Here is a 19,448-nt window from a genome sequence, read left to right on the forward strand (position 1 = left end):
GGCTTAAATAGTTGTGATGCTAGTACATGAATTCTTCTCATTTGATGTTCAACCCAGTCTGCCACAGTTGGAACGAAGGTTGGCTAAATGCACTGCTCCATTTGTGACGCTGACCAATTGCTCAGGAGGGAAGGCATGAAACGAAATTAGTAGCAGGTCAGGAGAAATGATCAGGAAATGAATGGGTGCTCAGGCCTTTGGAATGACAGAGGGTCACATCTGAGAGAGACCACCCTAAATCGGGACTTCCTGTCTAACTGCTGACGACGGGCTCCCTTGGCTGTAAGTGTTAAGACTTTACAAGATGCTAAGATAAGGAGGAAGTAGGAAGATTTACCTACCAGTAGGAAACCAGGCGGAGCGGTGCAGCTAAGAGGGGATCCAGCTCGTGAAACAGCAAGGCTTCAGAAAAGCGAGAGGATGGTTTCTCAAAAGAGGAAAACAGTAAACACGGTTTGTTTTCTTCAAAGGAGATAGAATAAGACAAAAGCAGGAAGTGCTGTCCTTCCTTCATCCTGCCAGATTTTCAATGGAAAGTCAAGTGTGTGCATCAGTCATGATAAGAGAGAAGAGACCAAAGTGGTAACACCTCCAGTTTTTTTTTTCTTTTTTTGAAAGGAAAATACAGAGATGTGTCATAAACTACACTGTTCTTCATTCTGTTTTTCCAAATAGTCCCGTGCATGTCACACTATGAAGTAACTCACAGTGACACAGTGCTGTGCATGCCAAACAGGACCTCTCTTTAAACTTCCTGTATGGTTCTTGCCTCTTAGCACTCAAGGAAGGTATCTGGGCTGGACAAAGAATACTATTCCAGAAACCAAGGTTCTGGGTCTACATGACTTGGTGCTTATAATCCTCAAAGGCCTTGCTTTGCTGTGGTTACAAAGAATATTCCACATATTTAGATAATTAGAAGTCAGATATTCTTTAAAGAGTCTATACTGTTTGCCAGAGAATTCTAGGAGAAGGGATACTGACCACATGCCTTGCAAATTTGGTTATAAAACTAAAAAACAATGAGAACAAATAATTTATTTGCACTCATAATCTCACAGTTGCACAATTAATTTAACATGCTCCCTGGGGGGTTTGGCCTATGATGTCACTTTCTGGGATAGAAATCAAATTTCACTCAATTCTATTAAATGAGAGTGAACTAATAACACACAGGCTGCCTGACTTATGGATTTAGTTTCAAACACACACAAATTCTTCTTCTTCTTCTTCTTCTTCTTCTTTTTTTTTTTTTTTGTAATTCAGTATTTTGGACAGCAATATATATTTTTTTAAATGATAATTAAAAAATCAATGTTTAAAATAGTGGTTAATCCCAGGCAAGCCTGAATAGATCTATTTTCTCCAAAAGGTATCTAAAGTATAGTATTGTACTTTTATTGTGTTTAATACTACTGAAGTGGCAAGGTACTAGCAGAATTATAGCTGACATATAGTGAAGACTTATAATTGGCCAGGAACTATGCCAAGAGCTTTGCATGTATGATCTCTTTTAATCTTCACGACAATCTCATGAGATCGATAAGGAAACTGAGCCTTGGAATAATTTTGTGAGCTGCTCTAGATCACACAGAAACATTGTGTGATGTTGAGCTTCCAGAGTTGAACTCCAGAGACAATGCACCAAGTGTTAAGAATCCTATGCCTCTAGTTCCCAAGCAGGGTGGGACCATTAATAGATTACTCCGCCACACTGAATCTCTGTTTTCTCATCTGCAAAATTAGAGTTGGATATACTGATTCTTTCAGCCCTCTTTACTCTGAAAATTCTATTTTTACATTCATTAACTTTCAGATGCAATTGTCTGTGATTGAGAAAGCATTCAGTTTCAATCCGGGTAAGGTCAGTATTCCTCTCCGCCTTGCCTGGGGGAAGGAGGGAGCTTCCAGGAGGAAGGATTAGCTGCCAAGTTAGGAATTCTAGAAGACTTGGCAAAGGGGTAAAAGGAACTATTAGATGGTAAACTAAGGCCTCATTAGGGTGTGAGTTCTTAGCTGGAGCTCTGATATTAGGTTCTTTTGTTGACTGGAATATTTCTTTCTCTTCCTTTTTTTTAAAGATTTTCTTTATTTATTCGAGAGAGCATGCATGTGTGAGAAAAGAGAGAGAGACTGAGCATCAGCACACAAGCAGAGGGGAGGGGCAATGGGAGTGGGACAAGCAGACTCCCCATTGAGCAGGGAGCCTGATGAGGGGCTTGACCCCAGGATCATGACCTGAGCTGAGGGCAGAGGCTTAATGACTGAGCCATGCTGGCTCCCCTGGAATGTTTCTCTTTCTATGCAGGATTTCACTCATTCCAGGACCATAATTCAAAAGAATACATGGTCAGAACTTCTTTCCTGGTTCTCCCATTCCTGATGTAAGTACATAGTCCCACCAAAGTTTTCTAAGTTTTATCTCATGCAACCAAGAGTTGGACAAGAAGTGAAGGGTTTCCTGTTCTATATACATGTTGCCTCTTTCTAATTGCTTTATTCTGTAATCCTTGTAGAGAAAGACCGCTGTCTTTGGATAAATAAAGGATTGAAAGAAAAACCCATCTGCATTTTAGAAAAAAAAAATCTGAACTCCAAGTTTCTGCAGCATTTCTTTTTAGGAAGACTAAAAAGCCTAAGTGAGGAAATGAGAAATGCAAGGTTCTTCCTTGCAAGATGGCTGGCAATGGAGGAGTCAAGTAGAGGAAAGAAGGGGAGAATATAGTCTTTATGTCTTATACTACCCATTCTTCTTCCCTTCTCTGTTTTACTGAGCATTCAATAGGGCAAGAGGCAAAATGGAGAAGATGATGGGAAAGAGAAGGAAGGCCTGGAAAAGTGGTGGGAAGGAGGTCCTTCGGTCAATAGTAGGAAGCATTAATATATGAAAGAGGTGATTCAGGAAGGCTGTATATTTGATTATGAATATAAACATAGGTACAATATTAGGCTTAGAGGAGATATCTTAGACTTCATCTAGTCTTCTCACCTTATCGATGGGAGAATTTTTTCTAGCGCATCTCTGACAGATGGTGAGGCTGGCTCTGTTCCAATATTCTAAGTTGCCTGTTTTCTTCCTGGACAGCTCCAACAGTCAGAAACTATTGTAACTTGTAACATTATCACTTCCAAATATTTGTTCTGGTACCAAGTCAAGGAGGGCAGGAAATGAGTCTTAATTATTTTTGTATCCCCAGAACCTCCAACTTAGTGAACAGCATTTACTTAGTAAATTGTTAGATTAATACACAAGTATGTTAATGGATAGAAACTACCTCAAGAAACATTGTAAGTCTACTTTTTAATCCACACGATAACTCCATACATCCTTGTTAGCAATAATAAAAATGTGTCCTAAACTTTCTCTTTTCCAAGCTAACTCCAGTGAGTTTTCTCAACTAAGGCCTACCGGTTCTGATGATCTAACTCTGGGAATCTAACATGTTACCTATATGTACCTTTGTCATTTCTTATATAGATTCAAAATAAATAAAATAAAAATAAAAGGGTAATTAAAAGTCATTTTTCCACATTTATTCCTTTTTATTATGAGTTATAAAAGTCAGGTGGATTTTGTATAGCCTTCTTAAATATATATGTCAATAATAAAGTAATATGTGTTCATTATTTTAAAAATGAGAAAATTAAAATCTCACATAATCTCAACATTGTGGGTCCATCTCTTGTCAGTTCTTTGGATTTTTTAAAAAAGATATTTTACTGTAATTTGATCATGCTGCATATATCATCTTTATATACTACTTTTTTACTTAATGTACTATGAACATTTTCTCATATTATGATCAGTTTGTCAAAGAGACCATTTTGAGTAACCATGACATTTCACTGGAGAGCTATCTAGTTATTTATCTAACCAATACCTACCATATGGTTGTACAGTGCCTAACAGATCACTATAATAAAAAGGACTTGAGAAAAAAAAAATCAATGTACATGAAGTTTTTCCACATCTTTGATGATCAGTTTAGGACAGATTCCTAGAAGAGTAGTTAGTAGGTCAAAGAGCATACACTTTTAACAAGACTTTAAAACTCTCTTCCTCAGAATACATTTCCCAGCCCTCACGACAAGGTTAAATTCCTTGTTACATGTTACTATAGCACCCTACAGTTCTTTTTCATCACCTTCATCGTTTTGAATACTTGGTTATATTTTATTTCCATTTAGACTGCAAATTACATTAAGGTGGCCCCACAACCATTTTTGCTGACTGTGTTTTGCATAAAGCTAACATAGAGCACACACTCAAAGTATATTTTATTTAGTTGAATGTTGTTAAATTGCTTCCTTAAAAGGGTGTTTGTATTTGTACCCCAGAAGCACTATTGGCATATGTCCAACTCACTGCATTAACATCATAAAGCCATGATAACCCCAGATGGGACACAATACTCTTCATGTGATTCGGTTCTTATTACAAATGAAACCTGTGACTTAAAACTGATCTCTCGGCTATTATGAATTCACTGGGTACACTAAACTCTGCATTGAGGATTCATTAAGACTTGAACATTACCAGCTCTCGGGGAAGAAAAGTTCCTTCTTGACGGGCGATGACCAGTGATGCTGTCTCTCCTTGCTTGGTGCTCCTCAGCATGGCCACGAGCTCTTCCTGAGTTCGCCCCGTGACATCTCTGCCATTTACCTAATGGATGCCATCATATGAACAGATTACGACACTTTCCATCTCCTTCTACCCTAGATGGTTTCTGAAAGTAAGTAGTAGATGGTCTCTTACGTCAATAAAGCTCAGAAAAGATGAAAACATGGTTTCATGTTGAACAACATGTTCAACCATGTTGAACACATGGTTCCAAACCAACTAAGTTCAAAGTAGTTATACTGACCATCATTATTATGGTGCTAGATCATTTCAGATAGTAAGCAGTGTGAGAAGTTTCTCCTAAGATATCACATTCTTATGAGGGGAAAATCAAACTGACAGTAGAGAATGATTTCTTAAAGAAGAAAGAAGTGGATTTCAGGTACTGAACTGGCACCATTTTCTGCCTACTACAAAAAAAACAAGAAATGGACCATAATCACATGGCAAATTACTTTGGAGGCAAGTTCTTTGTTATAATTAAATGGTGATCTCCATGTTTAGAAAATTAGAGTCTCCAGTTTATCACAGATTATTAGAAATTATACTTTGGAGCTATATTAGTCATTTGGTACATCTTCTTCCATAATTTAGAATCTAGAGTGTTACTTCCATGCCATGAGAAAGTTAAATAGAACCAGTCAGTTTCAGTGAGGAAGATTTCTTGAAAGGTAAGCTGACAATACATATTTAGGTAAGAAGATAATGCTTATCAAACAAAAATACATGGGGGGAAAAGTCTCTTGCTTTGCGTAGTTCCAAATACTTCTTTATAGGCATAGATCAACCTGAGACAGGTTGGCCCATCCCTAGGAAAAGTTAAAGAGAACTGTTATCAGAGTTTGGCTGTAATCCAGGAATGATGAATTCCTGGATTTGATATAAATTCCCCAGGGACCCTAAGAGATAGAAGACAGAGAAGACAGAGAAAAGTTTTTAGTGTTACTTGTCCTTATATCACTGACCTTAGAAGTTAGGCTTCTCACTGACTCAATTTTTTTATAATGAAAGTCCTTATTGTCTACAAGTGATAATTTGTAATATTTTACATTCAAATATAAATATTGATATATTTATTTAAACATCAAGGTTACTTTATTGAAGATATTAATTCTAAGTCTTACCTCCAAAATTCGGTCCCCTGATTGCAGGCGGCCATCTTTTATTGCTGCTCCCTTTGGTAAAATGTTTTTTACAAAAATGGGACCAGGCCCATGTATGGAAGAGTCTCTGGTGACAACCGTGAAACCCAGACCTTCAGGGCCTAGTGCGTAAGACCAGGAAAATGCATGGTCACCTTAAGTAGAAACCTTACAGTAAAACTTACCTAATTTAGACTAATGTAGAATAAGTAAAATATTTACATTCCAGCAAATATTTTAAATACACTTCAGTTGTTCTTGTTGCAAATAAAGATTATAGTTCCTGACAGGTTATGATGGTTTCAAAGTGAATTTAGGGCGCAATGCAGATGTGTAACACTTTCGTTTATTGAGGTCCCAGAAGAAATGCCACATGTTATCCATAAACTCAGGAGATTGATTTCTCAGTAAACCACGAGTAGCCAGAGGCTGTCTGCCATGAGTTGTGTCAGGCACTCACTCAGCTAGCCACCCTGCAGCTCCCCACAGCTGGGTCTTGCTTCCTCCTCGTGTGCTGCACCCCCCTTGCTCCCTCCCTCACATTTGGCTGGCCCATTCTTTTGCATCTGATTCTCTCTTTCTCCAAGTATGTGGTTTCCACATTATCTGAAGGTATGCTCAGATATCTCTGCCCTACAGAATTCTCACTTCAATCTTACTTCTTCCTCGGCCTTCCACCACCAATGATCTACTCAAGACCACATCCACTATTTTTCTGTTCTGCATTGTCCCTTTCTCTAGCTTTGACACTTCTCACTGAGTTTTTTTTTTGAAATTAATGTCCCCCATCTTTGTTTTCATATCTTTGTTTTTTGACTATTTTCCTACCTCTCCGAACCCATCATGTCTCTCACCCTCTCTTACCCACTGTTCTCCCACATGAACATAGATATTCCCCAAGGATCTGCCCTGGAACAATTTGGTCTCAAGATTCTCTGCCTTGGCCAGCTCCTGGCTCCAACACCATCTCCCTATGGATGATACCTAAATCTCTTTGGCCCTAATCTCTCTGGGGTCAGCTTCCTTAATATGACCATGTACACATGTTCACCAGCATTTCAAACTTCACAATGAAACTCCTCCAATTCAGATCCTGATCTTTTCACATATATTCATCTACCAAAACTCTGGAATTTTAGTAATGGCATCACCATTGAACAAGCCATCTGCAATTCCTCTCTCTCCTCCTACATGCAATCAGGAGGGAAGGCACATAGACTATATTAAGACAGATGCAATGTATCCTTTACTGATCCTTTGCTGTTTGATCTTTTTCGTACCTTTTCGCTGTCAGATTAAGTTTCCCAGAGTACATTTGTGATGTCGTATTCTTTATTTTTGCATTCAAGGCCTTCTGATGGCTTTTTTTTTTTTTTAAGATTTTCTTCATTTATTTGACAGAGAGAAAGAACACTAGCGAGTAGAAGCAGGTGGAGCAACAAGTAGAGGGAAAGGGAGAAGCAGGCTCCTGCTGAGCAGAGAGCCTGATGTCAGGCTCCATCCCAGGACTCTAGGATCATAACCTGAGCCGAAGGTGGACACTCAACCAACTAAGCCGCACAGGCACCCCTTTCTGATGGATTCTTAAAGTAACCTTCTATGTCTGATCTACCTATCCTCAAAGCATTCAACCCCATGTCTTCTACATAGCTGGATATTTTGTACAAAAAACAACTGATGCATTTATGTAAAAAGTCAAAGGGCTCCTGGGTGGCTCAGTCAGTTAAGTGGTCAACTCTTGGTTTTGGCTCAGGTCATGACCTCAGGGTCCTGGGATAGAACCCCAAGTCCGGCTCTGTGCTCAATGGGGAGTCTGCTTGTAGATTCCCTTTCTTCCTCTCACTTTGCCCCTACCCCCTGCTCATGTGCACACATGCCTGCACACTCTCAAATAAATAAATAAATCTTAAAAAAAAAAAAAAAGCCTAATTGCTAAGCACTCTGGTGAATTTGTACCTCCTAGTCAATACAGTTTATTCTCAGTACAGAATTCTTAAGGGGGAGAAAATTCTGACCAGAGGATCTTTCAGAATAACCACTACAGTCTAATTAAAGGTACATGTTATTTTGATATATGTTAATAAATATTTTAAAACTACCCTGTGATCATTAAATTCTCTATTAATTCAGACAAAAATTTGAGAGATCTTGGCTTCTTTTGAACTTAGTCTTGAAAATCACATCAGATTGCAGAAGGCTGCAGTGGGGGAAGGGATTATCAGGAGGTTAAAATAAAAGCACAGAAGTGTATGAATGTTTATTTGTGTATATGTATAATATTGCATAAATATGTATACACATGTCTAGTCTTATTTATCTGGGCTTGAATTGCATAGAAATGCTGGAAAAGATGAAGACAAGGTTATACTCTACACGCTTTTGAAATTAAGTATGTTTTGAAAAATTGTTTGCAATGTTGAATTGGCGGAATTTCAATTATATAATTATATGTAATAATTATCAATTATGATTATCACATATTTGCCTTTTGAGAACTAAATATTTTGCTGGTATAAAACTGTCTTAGAGAACCAGAAACAATATACTGGCTTTTTAGAGTTGACCTAAAGGTGCTACAAAAATCACTAATCTTGCTCAAAACAGGGTTCAACTGAATTTCAGTGCTTCTTTCTTACTGTGTTTCTCTCAAGTTTGCAATGGTTCTTTCCATTTCCCAACCTGTCTTTATCACTTTTTTTAAAAACAATCTATACTCTCCAGAAGAAAAGAATAAGAATGTAGTACAATTCCACGAAATTTAAGTTACCTACTTAAATCTATTCTTTGATACAATTAAACTAAGGGAGAATTAACGAAATTAGCCTTAATGCATTTCTCTTAACCAATTTTACATGTTACAATAATAGAATGCTATTAAGCATAATTTAATAATTACCTTTCTTTAGGTCAATCTTAATTTTCTTTGCATTTTTCTTGCTGCCAAATCCCATGAGAGGGGAGAGTGAAGGAGAGGATGGCTTCCTACCCTGTCTTGGTACTCGGGGGCTCTTGCTTTGTTGCAAAGAAGTCAATGCATCCTCTTCAGGACTACCTGTTCCTGTGAGATTTACAGTTTTTGTTGCTGATATTCCATGGACCGGAGGTGGCAGCTTTGTTCTCAAAACGCCATCATTGTTACCAAAAATGTTAAGCGGCCCAATGACTGATTTTTCATACTGTTCACGGTTTTGCGGTGGAAGCACATGGAGGAGCACATTTGGAGATTTCATCGCCTGACGAAAGACATCTTGAGCCCTTCAAAGAGAGTCAGGAAATACATAACAATCCACATCCTAGCATGCCACGTAAAGCACCCCACATCATGACAACGGGGGCAGCACATCAGTGTGAGCATGGGAGAAACTGTCACTGTTACCCCCAGGATGACCGCAAACTAAATATGAATTAACCACTTACGACTTGCCCACGAGGTGCCCTGACACGGGGCTACACATGCCTTAGTAGCGTGCACAATCCTCTCATTGGATCTTTTTGACAACTTCCTTAATCTCATTTCATGTTAGGTAAGTACAATTCACTCTTACTTTACAAAACTAGGAAACTGAGGCTCGGAGTGATAAGATAACTTGTCCAGTGACTCATAGTTTTTAAGTATTTCTCAATCTGTAAACCCAACCAGGAGCCATTGCTAAAGTAAGCATAAAAGCAAACTTTAATTTTAGACAAAAAAAAAAAATCCTTGTGTAGTATTGATTGAATTAGTTTCCTTTTAGGGCTTTCTTCTAAAGAACAGATCCTCTCTAAAACGGGGTGTGTTCCAGAATTTTAATTCTGACACAAACATTTCCTCATGGTGATATTTGGTGTATTGGCTGTGCCCAATATCATAGTGAATTATCAATTCTATTTTATTATATAGTACCTGTTATTCTATTATATAGTACCTGTATTTTTTTTTTCCTACTTTTTTGTCTTAGCATTTGGTGTTTTTCTCAGATTTCCTACTAGCATTTCTCTCCTTCATCCTTATGCTTCATGACTACGTAAAACAACTCCCTATCCCAGCCTTTCTTGCCAGTAAGATTTATATAATAGGGTTACAAGAAAGCTGGGAGCCAGAAAGTTTCTTCTTCTTCTATTTCTCCAAACTCAGGAGTGATGGGGGAACCCCAGTAGCTCCCTAGTGACCATGGCACAACTTAAAGAGAGTAGCCGCTTAGTGAGGATGGCAAAACAGAAAGATGGAAGATGCCCCTGGGCTGACACGTGTGGAACTGCCACACCAACCCTGGACTCCCACCTCCACACTTATTTGTCCTTGGGGGGTGGGGGATATAAATCTTGTTTAGGGCACCTTTATTTCAGGTCTCTGTCAGTAGCAGCCACATCAAATAATAATGAATCACAATTCCTACTACTACCTGACACTCACTACCCCCCCACCCAACCTTACGAATGAAGTGCTTGCTCTCCATGTTCGAAGGGGAGGAGGACAAGATCTCACAGAGGCAGCCCAGCTCCCTGACTGGGAGTCAGTTTCTACTCTGCATTACCTTCATGTTGAATTTTTATGAGCCTCAGTTTCCACCTTGCATATCTCTCAGTCCTTGTAAAAAGTTCGGTGGCATTCTTATTTGAAGAAATTCATTTCTTTCCACATTAAGCAGCCACTGCCCACAGCCTCCTCTCATGTACAACCACCCCCTCCCCCCAACCAAAATCACAAATATCGACAGAGAATGGCTACAGAGAATATATGCTATGAGTTGTTTTGGTCAGAAACAAGAGAATCCAGTGGCCATTACTAAAGAGTATTAATTAGTATTTACTCCCTTGTTCTAGAGCCCCATTGCAATGCCAACATACATTTAAAAAATATGCATCAGACTGCCACATACTCCGATTCTTCGCTATAAGAACCCATTCCTATAATATGTTCACATGCAGAAAAATGATTTCTTGAGGGAGAATATTTTAATTTTTTTTCATTTGTTTCTATTACTCAGTGAGTCCTCATAGACGTCTCTCACAGACAAGTAGCTTAAGGAAGACTGCTGACACAAAGCTAGTTAATTAATAAGCTGAACTAACAGTCTGTGAAAAGAGTCATTAAATACCAGTCTAACTGACCCATATCCCAAGCAAAACAAACCCGTCTATCGAAGATGCAAACAGACAACCAGGCGGCAAGGATCTCTGTATCTGCAGTTTCCTATTCTTGGGGCCACCAGGGACACGTGCAGGCCCCCTTTGAGGATGGCAACACATAAGATGCCTTCGAAAAAGGATGTCCTGGGGTCATTCAAAGGGGGCTGACCAGAAATCCTGCCAACAGTTTTGATCATCGAGGGCCCAGTAGTGATTAAAAGTATCTCAGGAATCAATTGCAGAACATAAAACAATGGAAAAAAATGCTTACTGAGCAAAAGTTTTGTCTACGAGGTCCACATTGTTGATTTTTACGATACATTCATTTTCATGAAACAGTCCCTCCCGCTTGGACCTGCTGTTTTCTTCAATGCCGCGGATGAAGAGTCCTAGGATCCTAAATGCAAAATTTAGGTTGAAATAAAATTACTGAATAATAATAGGCCAATTTTTTTCTTCATTTGCAACTATTCAGAAGCAAGTATTGATTTCTCCTTATGAAAGAAGTTATGCTTTATATTCAGGCAACTGTTTCTTGTTTAAATCCTTAGAGAAAAAAAAAATCCACTCAAAAAGAGAAAGCCAGACACATAAATACTGACCTAGGGTACGCTGATTCAGGACTCCATCGCCTTGTTGGCGATATTCTTAGAAAGGGCCTCTACAGCTCCGGGGAGCTGAGGACGCGGAGGTGCCCGGTTTGGGGAAGGGAGCAGGCTGACTGTAACAGGTGTGAGTTAGTGCCGAGATACCTCGAAGCTTCATGATGAAAGAAGATCAGACATTCATCATAGCTTTTTGCAGTCTTACTACCTGTTACAGTCGTTGGCATTTTAAGAAGCAAACACTTATGCACAGATCATATTGCTCAGTTTGTTTGTTTGTTTGTTTATTTATTTATTTATTTATTTTCTTAAAGATTTTATTCAGTTATTCATGAGAGACACACAGAGAGAGGCAGAGACACAGGCAGAGGGAGAAGCAGACTCCCCGCGGGGAACCTGATGCAGGACTGGATCCCAGGACCCCAGGATCACGATCTGAGCCAAAGGCAGATGCTCAGCCACTGAGCCACCCAGGTGCCCCCATATTGCTCAGTTTAAAAGTCAGTTCTGTCCCATTTGTCGGTGCCCCTGAATCAAGTACCTGTGGGTGTTTCCCATGCTCAGGCTGGAGGGATAGGAGATCTGGGGAGAAGGTGGGCCGTACACAGGACCAGAAGGATGCAGGCAGGAGGAGAGAGAGAAGACACGCAGAGGCAGGCTGAACCCTACGTGTTTGTGTGGGGAGCCATCACGGATGAGGAGGCCAGAACCACACGGGGAGGCTTCAACACCCGTTGCCTGACTTAATCTAATCAGGCTGGAGCAGCACACCCACCACTCACTGCTTCTGAGGGAGACGCTGAGCTGTTGGGGGCAGGGCCTGGGGAAGACTCAGGATTCAGAGAGGACGGCCTGAGGCTCCTGGTGCTTTGTGGCTGTTGCTTAGAGTCAGGACCGGAGAGGAGGGTTGAGAAAAAGCAAAGGAGGAAGAGGACTACAGCAATAATGAAATGCATTGTTTGTTTGTTTTAAAGGTTTTATTTATTCATGAGAGACAGAGAGGGAGGCATAGATACAGGCAGAGGGAGAAGCAGGCTTCCCGCGCAGAGCCCGATGTGGGACTCGGTCCCGGGACACCCCAGATCAAGCCCTGAGCCAAAGGCAGATGCTCAACCACTGAGCCACCCAGGAGCCCTGATGTGTGTGTATGTGACTCTTGTATTTCGGTAGTATCTAAACCACAAACCTTAAGAAATCAAACTTATATATATTTTAGCTATATTTTCTGTGAGAGAGTTCCCTTCTTCTTGTGGCATGTCAGAGTCCCAGCTGTGTCCCCAGAATAAGACAGACAGCCATGTCCTCCAAGAGGAATCTGCTGGGCGTGGGAAAAACAGCCACCTCCTTGGTCCCTCCTCCTCTTGTTTTTCTGCTTTGTCACTCTTTTTTGTACACGGGTCCTTGCACGTTATCACAGAGTGCCTTTGTATTAAATCTCAAATCTGAATAAAATATGGAAACATTTTATAGATGAATAACAGAACAGGGTCAGCCATAGAGAGGGGGCGGTGTCTAATGAAAGTGGAGGAGAAAACCATCTTCCTGTTTGGAGCAACCACACAATAGGGCCTCTGCCTCCAGAGCCAGGTTTATTCAATGAGCTCATGTCATCTGAAGCAAGAGGAGGGGCACCTGCGGTGGCATTCAGGCCTTTAATAAATGCAGTGCACTGATGCAGGAGAGAGTCATGCCACTTAAGGTAGGGAAGGCTTGGGTCATAGGTACCCATGTGTGAGGTGGTGTTACACTGCATTTCCTAGTTCTAGGAGGTTAGTAAACTCATCATATTCTGTATGGGAGAGTAAAGGGGCCAAAGCTACTATTTGATAAAGGATCTGAGATTCAAATTAATATTTTTGAGATACTAATCCTACCTTAATCTCGTAACGTAATATTAAAAATTGAGCTATCTGACATGCAAAAGAAGAAAAAGAAAAAGAAGAAATAGAACAAATAGTGTTTCTTTCCTAAATTAAACAACTCTCTAATAGTTCACATTTTGGATTTTTGTTATGGTGGATTCACAATAACATGATCCATTAGGAGGCTCACATGTGGTTATAAACTAGTTTATGTAAGTGATATTTTTTTTAACAAGCATTCAAGTCTTCCTTTAATTTAATTCAGTACATCATCAGTCATGTAATGTTACTCCCTAGGATTTAATTTCACATTTTGGGAGATGAATTAATTCTTTCAGGCCACTGGGTTGCAATTTAGCTGGCATATTACAGCTGGAGTATGCTATGTGAACCTCACTGATCTAAATAACCTAACTTTCCATGAAAAATTTATTGACAGAATAAGCTCAACTGTAAAACCCATGTGTCAGAGGTAATTTTGGTAAAATGTAAAACTGACTGATTTTATTAGTTTGGTCCCTGGCAACAAACCACTCCTGCCTTCTCTATTCCATAGAAGGAGTGGATTTCCTCCAGTTTGATTTCATCCAGACCAGTATGAGAAGGCTTGGAAAAGAATCTCTCATTATCTTCTCTGACCCAAACTGTGGGCTGTGGTAGTGGTCTCATCTGGGACAAAAGCTCTCAGGATGTAAAGATTAATGCTGTTGAGAAATTACAGGCTGAGAGGAACCAGCTAATTTGCATTAATGAGCGGTGATAAAGGAGGCTGAAATCTACTGCCCCACAGAATAAGAGGGTGGGCCATTTGCTTCTTTTTCTTATAATAATCATTTAGACACTAACCCACTCACTCCTTGCTCCCTTCTGCTCTTCCCACTGAATAAAAGGCTTTGGCCACTCTAGCAGCTTTGTATCTCTATCTAAACATCTCCTCTCCTTCCATTATGTGTCATTCCTCACCCACTCCTTCCTTCTTCTCTGTCATATTTAGCTGTCTTTACTAGGAAACAAATGTATTTTATGCCATCTTTATTGAAAAACAATTAGATTCCATGCTTCTAATTCTAAAACAAAAGTACCTTAATTTTTTTTAAGTCAATGAAAAAAGATTACTTTTTACTTTCAGGAACTCAGTTTTTTGTATTTTTGCTTTGTTTCTTACTTTAAAGCCAAGGGGCCTCCATACAAGTGCCACTTAACACCCTTTGCTGTCGTACCTAATGAATCCACTGAAGCCTTATCTAGTACAGCAGCCACTATATTGTACTCAGAGTGTTCTAAGTGAAATTACATTTCCTATTTAACAACAGGTGTGGCAGTATTTTTCTAAAAAAAAAAAAAATATATATATATATATATAAAGAAATTGGAGGCAAAGTCAATTACAGTAGTCTTAGTAAAGAATTACATGTAAATTCTAATTTAAAATAATGACACAAACCAATAAATGGAAGGAAATTAAGAACTAAGTATACCACCATGACCTTAACTCACCCCCCCTAAACCACCATGCTCACACACTGAAACCATATGGCATTATGAAGTCAGACACTTGTCTGACACGCTCTATACTCAGTTGCATCTAAACACATGGGTTGAGTTAAGTGTGCTGTTTCAGCCTGTACTCATTACTTCTTAACTTTTATTGGCTCATGTCTCCACTTCCATATTATTTTTATGTTTTTTAATTAAATTTCCTTTCTATAATACTAATGGATAGCAAAAAAAAAGCATATATATGTATTTCACCAAATTACTGAACTTATAAAAGTTCATTTCTGAACCAGGCTTTTTTGTTTTAGCCATAATATTAATAACACTGATAATTTACACATTCATATGTTCTGTGCTTTACAAGTTTTCACATTTTTAATATCATTTAACCCCCACAACATTGATGTGGAGTAGGTATTCACAAGAGGCAAGTTTAGGGAACTTGCTCAAAATAATAAAAGATAACACTGAGATTCAAATCCAACTGTTCTGAATCCAAGTATAACACTCTTTCTATTCTTCAAGGCCTATGCTAGAAATCAGAACCAGGAAGGAGAAGGGAAGAAATCAATACATTATAGTGTGTTTCTCTCATTTGATGTGAGAGAAGGTGATTTCTGGTCTACAGGGTCAACTTGATTTCTGAACTATTGAAAATGAAGTATGGCGACTGTCACATTGTACATTTCTTCATGTTTTGGAAATTGGGATGATCTTGTGTTCTATTCTGGCTTCATTAAGCTAAAGGGCCTGGTAATTTAACTGCTCTGGTATTTCACAAAGCTCTATCAGTACACTTCTGCCAAAAGCCATTAGAATTTCTCATGACAACTGGGTAAATACCCTTCCTGTCTATCAAAAACAACCTCAGCTTGTCCTGTGCCATAACCCATAACATTTATAAACACGCTTATTAACACATACAGGAAATGAAACAATAAGAGCCACTGGCTTTTCAGTTCATTTCTTTTTAGAGAACATTCATTCCAGCAAGAGCTTGGCATCAGATGTTATTTGCAAAAAAAGGTGATGACTTTGCAATTACAGGTAGCAGATGGCTACCTGCTGAAAATGATGCCAACCAAAATATCATGACTAAATCTGCTCTTCCCACTATGTGGCAGACTGAATTGAATAAATATTCTGAACCAGTAAATTAATACTATATAGTCTTTGGGGAAATTTTTGCTTTAGAAAGAGCAATGGAGTAAGGAAGGTTGGGTCTGGATTTTGTGTGACGTTGAAAAAAATCAATGGACTTTTCTGGACGTGGCTCTTCTAAGCTAAAATAAGGCATTCTATCTTTTCAGTGATGCATTTAATATAAGAACAATTAATTTAGCAAATTAATCAAAATCATATCATGAGTGAGAAACTGATTTTAAGAAAAGCCCTTTCTTTTAAGAGACCCCTTGTCATTATCAATCCAGTGCTAAAGGCTGTCATTACACTAGTATTATAAGGTTGTTACAATAGTACTAATATTAAGTCTCAGGCACCCATTTAAAAAATTTTTTTACCCATTTTAATTTCTAACAGTAAACCAACTTTTATATCTAGTTAGGTGGACATGAATTTCAAGAAATGCCGATATCTAAATTACCATTTGCTACTGTGGATTTAGCAATATAATGTCTTTAAAATTTCAAAAGAATGTGATATACTATTTTTATTTGATTATATTTTCTTTTAGAAAAAAATAACACAATGGTATTTTACTACTATAGTTAAAATAATGAAAACATATAGCTTCTGATATAGCTACTTATAATGCTAGAGTATTTATTATCCTAAGTTCCATATACCTGAGCAAAATCAGGAAATACCAATTTGGATTACTATATTCACTTGTTGGGAGTATATTTTGGAACATTAAAAAATTCAGGTGTAGTATTTGTCTAATGGTATGTTAAAATCCATCTCAAGGATTCTGTTTACTACCTGTCACTGGCAAGAATACTTTAAGAAAATGTTTCCAGAGTGCCTGGGTGGCTCAGTCAGTTGAACATCCAACTCTTGATTTTGGCTCAGGTCATGATCTCAGGGTCTTGAGATGTAGGCCCAGGTCGAGTTCCCCACTCAACAGAGACTCAGCTTCCTCCTTTTTCCTCCTCCCACTTTCCCTCCCCTGGTTCGTGCTCTTTTTCTCAAATAAATGACTAAATCTTTAAAAAATTACTTCATAATTAAGTATAAATGCAGAAATTGTGATTGATATTTTTGCTCTTCCACTGTATCCTAGAAGTAAATGACTTTGTTTCTAAAACCTAAGTGGCAAACAGAAGTATATATTGAGCTATCCATCTGAATAACAGAGATACACATTTAAACCTCTTTTGAAACCTCATTTGGGAAAATGAGCTGAAGTCAAGTTTTTCATTAGCATGAGCCTCTGATATAAAGAAAACATCTTACCTTCCACTCAGAGATGAAAAGAAGGGTACTACATGTATTCCTAAGGGGCCTCCTTCCCCAGAAATCTCCACTGTTTTTGTCATATCACTGGGGCAGAAAAAAAATAAAGCACAGATGAGTCTCTACTTAAAAAAAAAAAAAAAAAAAAAGCAGCACATTAAAAAGAAAAAAAAAAAAAACCTAAGATTATATCAACTGCTGTAAATTCAACAGCAGGAGATGAAATCAAATGAGTACATGATTTGCTGGTATGTTCACAAGATCCAGGAAATAAAATGTTTAAAAGACTGATTTCGTATTTTTTTTTCCCCTAGAAGGGAAACAAATGGAAATAACGACCCACGAAAATAACTTCCTACTTAACTTAATCTGCATAAATCAACATATTTAAAAGAATATATACAAAAATGAAATTTCTTTCCATTGAGACACACTTGAAAATTACCGTACAGATGATAAAATACATGGAATTAAGCTTATCTATGCTCAAGCATAAAGTAGGCTTCCACCCCAGAACAGGAAAATTGAAACAAAATACGTATTTACTAGAAAAAAGCACAGAATTACATTTTACAACAGTGAAGCCACAGTTGGTAATCCATATGGGCATGTTCAGAGCATTACAAATCAGAACTTAGACTTGCCTTTCAATAAGGCATCAGTTGTATTCAATGGAACAATTCTAAATTTTCACCTCCTATTTTTTTTAGAGGTAGAAAAAGAAGTTGTAAAGCCTGAAGAAAATGTATTACAGAAAGAAATAGAAAGCCTGACCCGCCTAACCTACTCCAGATTAAGGAAAGGATGAGCTAGAAACATTAATGGATAGTGTGTATGACTGAAATATACAAGATATTGGGAAACTTTGAGTAATAAAGAGTGGAACTAACAAGTTTTTATAAAGATGAAAAATAATAACCGTGGACAATTATTGGCTCCTTTAATCCCACAGAGAGAAAATAAAATTGCTAGAGGAAAAATGATAAAGTTGAAGCAAGCATCCCTGTTATGGAAATTGTAAGTAGGTCTCTATTGTTTCCTATTTACATGAAAATGACCTGAAACTAGATGTCAAATTAAGAGCTACAGCTGCTACAAATGCTTTTCTGTTCCAAATTGAAAACGGTGAAATTTTGGCTCCTTGCTAGAAAGTTGAGAACAGCATAAGAAAGCAAAATGCCTGATGAATTCACTCTGCATGTAGTACTCTCTGAATTATCAGCAATCTAAAATAAATACATTAAATATATTCTCATCAGTAGACTAGGCTTATTTTTAATGTGTTTTCATTGCAAACTTATTATCATTAAGAACTGAAAAAAGAGCATGTCAATTTCTAACATTTGTGAAATATGACAGAATTTCAAATCTGATAATAAATTTCAAATGAGTTTTTCTCAGATATTGCCAATATATTTAAAACTTGTTCAGTCAAGCAGGTTCTATCAGAGGCCTGGAGTACAAGTTAGAAATAAAACAAATCTTAGAGTGGTAATATCATGGGATAAATAGATTCTTGATACTTTCTGTGTGAGGGAATAGATATTATATGAATATATTCATTATCTGTATATTCACATAATCTCTCTCTCTCTGTGTGTATATGTATGTAATACTATATGTAGATATGCATTATATGTCCTAAATATAAACTGTCTGGTGGGCAGAAAAAGTTGTATAGCTTTTAATGGACCACAAAGCAATAATTTTTATATAATAACAGATTTATAGTGCATTTACAGGTATTTGAGAAAGTCTAAACCCAAAGCATTAACATTCTAGGGTTATGGTATTATTTTAAAGACTTTTAAAAACAAACATGAAAATCTTGGTTAGGGGATCCCTGGGTGGCTCAGCGGTTTAGTGCCTGCCTTTGGCCCAGGGCATGATCCTGGGGTCCTGGGATCGAGACCCACATCAGACTTCCTGCGTGGCGCCTGCTTCTCCCTCTGCCTGTGTCTCTGCCTCTCTCTCTTTCATTAATAAATAAATACAATCTTAAAAATATCTTTAAAAATCATTAAAACTATTATCTCTACCTTTATAATGTATTTTTATAGTTTTACACTTAGAACATAACACAAATCTTTCCTAATAAACGTATCACATATCCACGTGCTTATAGACAGCCCTTTTATGTATTATATAGAGGCTTTTGGGATATAGTGTTTAGTATAGAGTTCAAGATTTTAGC

General features: G+C 38.0%; 1 protein-coding gene across 5 annotated transcripts in view; it reads right to left on the bottom strand.

Moving 5' to 3' along the window:
* The window catches only part of PARD3B (par-3 family cell polarity regulator beta), a 979,753-nt gene that overhangs the window by 438,726 nt on the left and 521,579 nt on the right, over positions 1–19,448 (bottom strand). For all 5 annotated transcript variants that reach the window (XM_077885333.1, XM_077885331.1, XM_077885334.1 and 2 more), the window contains exons 6-10: positions 17,255–17,341; positions 11,147–11,272; positions 8,663–9,021; positions 5,749–5,888; positions 4,538–4,666 (exon numbers count right to left, since the gene is read on the bottom strand). In XM_077885333.1, the coding sequence (XP_077741459.1) occupies positions 4,538–4,666; positions 5,749–5,888; positions 8,663–9,021; positions 11,147–11,272; positions 17,255–17,341 (841 nt within the window). The remainder of the gene's footprint in view (positions 1–4,537; positions 4,667–5,748; positions 5,889–8,662; positions 9,022–11,146; positions 11,273–17,254; positions 17,342–19,448) is intronic.

Source organism: Canis aureus, chromosome 36 (genome assembly GCF_053574225.1).
Source record: "Canis aureus isolate CA01 chromosome 36, VMU_Caureus_v.1.0, whole genome shotgun sequence".
NCBI lineage: Eukaryota > Metazoa > Chordata > Mammalia > Carnivora > Canidae > Canis > Canis aureus.